General features: G+C 49.5%; 1 protein-coding gene across 1 annotated transcript; it reads left to right on the forward strand.

Moving 5' to 3' along the window:
• The first annotated feature begins 539 nt into the window (after positions 1-539).
• On the forward strand, positions 540-7354 carry Znf689 (zinc finger protein 689). The gene is made up of 3 exons (XM_021168154.2): positions 540-767; positions 945-1058; positions 4352-7354. Exons 1-3 carry the CDS (start codon positions 563-565, stop codon positions 5533-5535), a joined length of 1503 nt encoding a protein of 500 aa, XP_021023813.1. The 5' UTR covers positions 540-562; the 3' UTR covers positions 5536-7354.
• The last annotated feature ends 495 nt before the right edge of the window (positions 7355-7849 follow it).

Genomic DNA, 7849 nt, shown 5'->3' on the forward strand with positions numbered 1-7849 from the left:
TGACTTTCCCTTTGGAAGACCTGTAGAAACGTCTTCTCCAAGTAGGGCAAACAAACGTTGGAGAACACAAGAAGAGCTTCCCATTCATAACACTTCTCACTACCTGCTTAGAGACACAGGAGCCACCTTCTTGCCCTTAAGAATCCGTTGGCTTCATTCAAATGGGCCGCCTTCACTGACACCCAATCAGAACGCCCGATCTTCAGCTACCAATCAATAAACGAATGCAATAGATAGGAGGAAAGTAGGCAAGAAGCCATCTCGCAGCGCCATTACACTTTAGGGCAGGGAGGTTAAGAAGTCGGCATGGCGTTCGGGTCAATAAAATCGATAGCTGGAACCTGCCTGTGTTCTAGGCAGCGGTGGTGCAGAAGCAGCGCCGCCATCTTCCCCGAAGGCATCTTCCGGTGCCTCTCACCCAAGTTCCACCGGGAGTTCCCTGAATAACGGTCTGTGTCGGGCCGCCCGGCCCTTCAGGCAGCCGATTCAGATTTCCTCCGGGCCTTCCCGACGGAGCTTCTAGGTCTCCGGGTCCCCGTGGCAAGGCCGGGGAGCAGGTCCGATGGCGCCACCTTCGGCTCCGCTTCTCCTGCGGGCACCCGGAGAGGCTGGACCTACTCGGAAAAGGGGCAGGAGGCCAAGGGCCTTGAAGTTCGCGGACGTAGCCGTGTACTTCTCCTCGGAGGAGTGGGGGTGTCTGCAGCCCGCTCAGAGGACTCTGTACCGGGATGTGATGCGCGAGACCTACGGCCTCCTGGGCGCGCTCGGTGAGGCCCGGCCCAATCTGCTTACGCGGGGCCTAAGGGATGATGGAGCTTGAGGGCGGGGTAGAGTGGGGGCAGGGAGCCCAGGGTCCTGACCTGCGATCGGCTTGTTAGGGGTTGGCGTTTATTTTTTAGCATCCTTTCTTCGGGCCAGCTCTCTAAGTGGTTCTCCTTTCCCAGGATGCGCAGGTCCCAAGCCAGCTCTCATCTCCTGGTTGGAACGAAATCCCGATGACTGGGAACCAGCAGCCCTAGATCCGCAGGAGTACCGGAGATGGGTAACATTCCAGAGAAGTGAGTGAAAAATAACCACGAAAACCATACTGCCTTCCTGTGTAATGCCCTACACTGTCGACCCAATCTAAATTTGTCGTCTGATGAGAGTTAACCAGGTTGCTTGTACTGTGGCAAACGAACTACAAGCGGTACTTCGTTGACATAAGTGAATTACTGAGCTTTGAAAAAGATAACTACTGCTTTCCAGGATCCGGGACTTAGCTTCCATTGAACTCCTCCAATTCCCATCGGTCCTGGGAATACTAGAAAGAGTCCTTAACCACTGAGACATCTCTCTAGCCCCTGGTTCACTCTTGACTTTAAAAAAGAAAAAGCCCCATTGATTGGAATGTTCATCTAGGCTTGTGAACTACTGGATGAAATACAGTCCAAGGTTGTTTTTTTTTTTTTTACAACTCTCTCAAAGTGCTCCTAGACCAACAGCTGCATATTTGGGAGTTGTCTTGGTCAGAGGTTTCTGTGCTGTGGTAAACACCATGAACAAAAGTGGCTTGGGGAGAAGAGGGTTTATTTCATTGATATTTTCATGTAAACATCCATCATCAGAGGAAGGCAGGGCAGGGCAGGGCAGGAACATCAAGACAGGAACTGAAGCAGAAAGCCACAAGGAAGGCTGCCTCCTGCTTGCTCTCCTACTTTCTTACACATTCAGGAACATCTGCCTAGGGATAGCACTACCCACAGTGGGCTGGGCCCTCCCATGCCAATCTTAATCACTAATTAAGAAAATGTACCACGCTGGGCGTGGTGGCACACACCTTTAATCCCAGCACTCAGGAGGCAGAGGCAGGCGGATTTCTGAGTTCGAGGCCAGCCTAGTCTACAAAGTGAGTTCCAGGACAGCCAGGGCTTTACAGAGAAACCCTGTCTCGAAAAACCAAAAAAAAAAAAAGTACCACAGGCCAGTCTGGTGAGGACATTTTCCTCCGTTGAGGTTCCCTCTCCCAATCACACTAGCTTGGATCAGGTTGACATAAAACAAGTCAGCTCAGTTGACGCCTTGGCAGCTTGACACACAAACCCATCCCTTTTAACCATAACCTTTGTTTTTTTGTTCATTCCAAGATCTCAATTCAAACACTCAATTCAGACTCTCCTTAAAATACCTAAAGTCTCTTTCAAAGTTTCTCTATAATATCCAAAACCTCTCTAAAATTAACTATGGGTTCCTAAAAAAAAAAAAAAAAAACACTTGCATACTTGTTTATTCCAATAAGTAATAACCAGTGTACAGTTACAGTAAAATCAAACCCAAAGTCTACATGTGACGCTCAGTGCCAGCCTTCTGAGACTCTGCTCCTCTAGGCTCCAGAGGGCTTGGCAGTGGCACTCGTCTGTCATCCACTGTACACACAGCCAGCTCACAAAGCTCTAAAGCTGCTGTGAGTGGTCATCTGTGCCAGTGTTCCCTCCAAAACACCGGAGTTCTGGGTACACCAGGAGCCTTTCTTGGGATCTCTTTAGAGACACTGAGCCTGCCACGTGGTGCCAGGCCTTAATTTATCTCCATGACCCCCCCCTCAGTCCTGAGGTTTGTACTTCAACTGAGGCTGTGCATTTACCAATGGTCGGTCTGGGCTTTCCAGTCACAGTGCCAAGCCTCATTGCTCTCCATGACCCTTTATGCCTTCAAAACTAGTACATCCGGGGACACTTACACATAGTCAACTTTAGCTGCCAACAGGAGCCTTGGCCCCTTCATGGACCACAGCTGCTGTGTGCTGATCCTGAGGAGGTACTCCCAGATTTATCATCCTTGCTGATGCTGGTGTTTGGTTTTGTTTTGTTTTGTTTTTCACTTGTGTCAATTTCTTGGATCCAGCTAATAGCATCAATTGCCCCAGTTAAGCAAAGGTTTCCCTTTAGTGGTTTTTAATAAACGAATATCACATAAATGGTAGAATCGTAGGCAGTCTCAAACTTCACTCCAGAGCTTTATAAGCTGTGCGTCGGCCATGCACTGCTCTCAGCATTATCTTCTGAGTCCCCACAGAGTAGCCCACAGAGCTCTGAGCACCCAGTAGCCTTTCCTGCTCCAAAGTTACTATCACACCCTCCCCCAAACAGGTAGCAAGGCTTAATCACAGCAATACCCCACTCCTGGTACCATTGTCTGTGTTAGGGTTTCTATTGCTGTGGTAAACACCATGACCAAAAGCAGCTTGGAGATGACAGTTTTTCCTTCCACTTCCACATGACCAGATATCGTCAAAGGAAGTCAAGGGCAGGGACTGAAGCAGAGACCATGGAGAAGGGCCACTCACTGGCTTGCTTCTTGTAGTTTTCTAAGCCTGCTTTCTTATATACCCAAGGCCTCCTGTCCAGAAAACCTGGTGAAGTCATTTTCTCCACTGAGGTTCCCAGATGACTCCAGCTTGTGTCGAGTTGACATAAAACCAGTACAGGAATGTTTTTAAAATTGCAAATCCTGGGCTGGAGAGATGACTTGGTTAAGACCATCTGCAGCTTTTCCTGAAGCTCTGAGCTTGGGTCCCAGAGTCCACATTGAGCTATCTTGTATGTAGGAAAGGCATGGGAAACCGGATATATTTGCCCTGCATCATAAGCTCCGGCAAGGATGGCGTGGAGGGCTGCTCCCTGGGTAGAGTGCTTGCCTCCCGCTGCACAGCTCAGGGTTTGCTCCCCAGTGCTGCGTGTAGATAAGGGTGGCACCTGCCTGTAATGTTAGCCCTTGGGAGGTGGAAGCAGGAGGGAAAGAAAGAAGTTCAAGGGCATCCTCAGTTACATAGTGGGTTAGAGGCCAGTCTAGGATACATGAGACCCTGACCAAAAATCAAACAAAAACCCAGAACATTGGAAGAAACTAAGTAGGGACAAAGGTTTCTGTGTACCCCTGAGCTACTCCACGGTTACAAAAAAACATTCAAGTTTTCTGTCGGATTGTTTGTACGGACAAAGTCTCATGTATCTTAGTAAAGCCTCGGATGTGCTGTGTGACACAAGGATGAGCCATGAGCCACTATGTATGGTGCAGGATCCAGGCAAGCACCCTGCCAAACAAGCCAAACCGTTAGCCCTGAAACACTCTGTTTTAAAGTCAGTCGAATATCCTTAAAAAAAAAAAAAGAAAAGAAAAACAAACAAACAAACAAAAACACTACCTGGGTTGCTTGAGGGGCTCTTAATGCCCTCCATATTTCCACAACACGCTTAACTGTCTCTGATCCTAGTAATTAACAGGAGCGCAGTGAATTGGTCTTGAAGTCTTTAATGTTGTTCATGGGAAAGCATAGAAGTCTAGTGTTTGCTAATTCTCTGTTTCCTGGTAGAGACCAGAACCAAGCAGAAGACTGAAGAGAAGGAAGTATTTCCACCTAAGGAAGCACCCCGAAAGGGGAAACGAGGGCGGAAGCCCAGCAAACCCCGGCTGATTCCCAGGCAGACATCCGGGGGCCCCATCTGCCCTGACTGTGGCTGTACCTTCCCTGACCACCTCGCCCTGGAGAGCCACAAGTGTGCCCAGAATCTGAAGAAGCCCTATCCCTGCCCGGATTGTGGGCGTCGCTTTTCCTACCCATCCCTGTTGGTCAGTCACCGGCGGGCACACTCCGGTGAGTGCCCTTACGTTTGTGACCAGTGTGGCAAACGTTTTTCCCAGAGGAAAAACCTGTCTCAGCACCAGGTCATACACACAGGCGAGAAGCCCTACCACTGCCCCGACTGTGGCCGCTGCTTTCGCAGGAGCAGGTCGTTGGCCAATCACCGGACCACGCACACCGGTGAGAAGCCTCATCAGTGCCCTAGTTGTGGGCGTCGCTTCGCCTATCCATCTCTGCTCGCTATCCACCAACGGACACACACAGGGGAGAAGCCCTATACTTGCCTAGAGTGCAGCCGTCGCTTCCGCCAGCGCACTGCCCTGGTCATCCACCAGCGCATCCACACTGGAGAGAAGCCTTACCCATGTCCTGACTGTGAGCGGCGTTTCTCCTCCTCCTCTCGCCTGGTTAGCCATCGGCGTGTGCACTCTGGGGAGCGGCCCTATGCCTGTGAGAACTGCGAAGCCCGCTTTTCTCAGCGCAGCACCCTGCTCCAGCACCAGCTCTTGCACACAGGCGAGAAACCCTACCCCTGCCCAGACTGTGGACGTGCCTTCCGGAGGAGCGGCTCCTTGGCCATCCATCGCAGCACGCACACGGAGGAGAAGCTGCACGCCTGCGATGACTGCGGCCGCCGCTTTGCCTATCCCTCACTGCTGGCCAGTCATCGGCGTGTGCACTCAGGCGAGCGGCCCTATGCCTGTGACCTTTGCTCCAAACGCTTTGCCCAGTGGAGCCACTTGTCTCAGCACCAGCTTCTGCACACTGGGGAAAAGCCTTTCCCCTGCCTTGAGTGTGGCCGGTGCTTCCGCCAGCGGTGGTCCCTGGCTGTCCACAAGTGCTGCCCCAACACCCCCAATGGTAGCCCTAGACCTCTTATAGGAGGGCCCAGCCAGAGGAGCAGTGCTCTTTAGCATAACAAAGATGACAGAAAGTCACTTTATGGAGGGGTGCAAAACTCAGGAGTAGCTGCCAGAGGTCCTACAGAACAGGAGCAGACCCAGAGCCCTGGCCCCCTGCTCCACAGCCTGAACTCCAGTGTATTCCACCACACTGGGTGCCCTACAGCATGTCTGAAATGGTTACCAGGCGAGATGATGCCATGTGATTAAAGTTTTCCAGGCTAACTTGTCTTAAAATAATATGGGTGTGTTCTTCTCCCAGCCTCTTTTAGGGGCTGCCTTCTTGGTTTGTGTATACAGATAATATTCAGTCAGGAGACTGTCATTTATAGAAGGCAGAACCTCCCCTGCTCTGCCTCTATTTCTGTATCATGTGGAAAGCCTGAGTTTGGTTCCATATTTGCAACACTCCTGCCAAGTGATAGGCCATCGCTGAAAAGGGGCTCACTACCTCACATGCGGGCCATTTCCTTGTAGGATGGTGCTAATTTTTAGGAGGCTATTTACTGCATTCTCCTTTGTAAATCCAGTCTAGGGTAAGCTTAATACTTTACCCACAGGGTAGCTCTTCAGAAAACCTAATCAGTCTATTTTGTGCCCAGATTTTTGTGTGTGTTTGTGTGTGTGTGTGTGTGTGTGTGAGAGAGAGAGAGAGAGAGAGAGAGAGAGAGAGAAAGAGAGAGGTTGAATGTGTGATTCTCTCACCTCAGCCTTCTGAGTAACTGGTAGGCTGGGCTCTGGTCAACTGTTCTTTTTTTTTTTTTTTTTTTTTTTTTTTTAAGGAGTATATGCATATTTTAACTATTTATTTATATTTTACGGGTTTGAATGTTTTGCCTACATGTATATCTCTACATCATGATTGGGCCTGGTACCCAAAGGAGGACAGATGAGAGAATCAGAGCCCCTGGAACGGAGTTACAGATGTTGTGAGCCACCATGTGCTGGGAATTGAATCCCAGGTCCTCTGGAAGAGCAGCCAGTGGCCTTAACTACTGAGCCATCTCTCCAGCCCCTGGTCATTCTTGGAAGAGTGGCTCTTGGTTCCCACAAGTGAAATCTGTCTCTTCTTAGGGATCATACAGAAACAAGAGTATCATGCCATGTGCTGTATACACCAATCTTAACTGCTCCAGGCCGCGCTGATTTGGGGTGATGATTTCTTTATTACATATACATGCCTATTCTGCATGGGCAGAAAGGGCACCAGATCTCATTATAGAGGGCTATGAGCTACCATGTGGTTGCTGGAAATTGAACTCGGAACCTCTGGAGGAGCAGTCAGTGCTCTTAACCACTGAGCCATCTCTCCAGCCCCAGTTTCAGACCTCTAAACACCCTCACCTTTCTTCTTCAAGATGTAGTAAAACCAAATCTTCACCACTTTTGAAAAGTTGGTTCAGCCTGGGTGTGAGGCATCAACACAGTACACTGAAAGGTTGAAGAGAAAATGGGGTGCTTGGTATCAAGCAGCAGGAGGTGGACGTGGAACTGGCAGACTTCAGTTTGCTACGGGTGACTAATAGCTGGAAAAACGGCACCCACCTGACTAGGTGCTCAGTAAAACCTTACTACCTTCTTGCTTTGGGCAGCTGTACCGACGTGGTACATCAAATATGACTTCTGCCAACAGCTGAACTGGGTCATCCTCCTGCATCTGCTTCTCTATGGAGCATCTGCCCTCAGCTCTGGGTGGGGGCAGATGGCAAACCCTGACTTGTAATTAATTACCTCTGTTCAGGTGTGCAGCAAGTTGATTGTAACCATCTGTCTGTTTCTTCATGGATAATGAGTGCCCTCTGGTCAGGGGCAGTGCCAGATAGGATTTCATTAAAATATATAATGGAAGAATTCTGCTCCTTCTGGAATCACTCTTCACAAAACATGAATCTAGCTCTTTGAGAAGAAATGTAATGTTATGGCAGAGATTGAACCCCTTAGACCAAGCCTTTCCTTAGCCAAGACCTTAGACGCCTACCAAGCCCCCAGTGTTAGTTAGAACTGCCTCTGTTAACCACATACTAGCAAAGTCATTCCTCATACAGGAATTTTCCAGTTGCTTCCGGCTCCAGGTTGTGACTTAAAATGAAAGCTATTGTGGCTAACTTCCATCATGTCCGTGGAGAGCAGAGATAAGAGCTGTGCAAGCTTCTTAAGGCCCTCTATTGCCTGGGTCCATTCCAAATGTGATTCTGGCACTTTAATCAGTGAAGATCCCGTCATGTTTTCAGTTAACCCCTCTCTATAAACTCTATGGGGAATCACAGTGCTGTTGAGAAGGGCTGGTCCATGCATGATTGCTCTCTTACCCTAACTTCAGTGGCTC

This window comes from Mus caroli, unplaced genomic scaffold (genome assembly GCF_978045245.1).
Source record: "Mus caroli unplaced genomic scaffold, Mus_caroli_1 scaffold_8, whole genome shotgun sequence".
NCBI classification, from domain to species: Eukaryota; Metazoa; Chordata; class Mammalia; order Rodentia; family Muridae; genus Mus; species Mus caroli.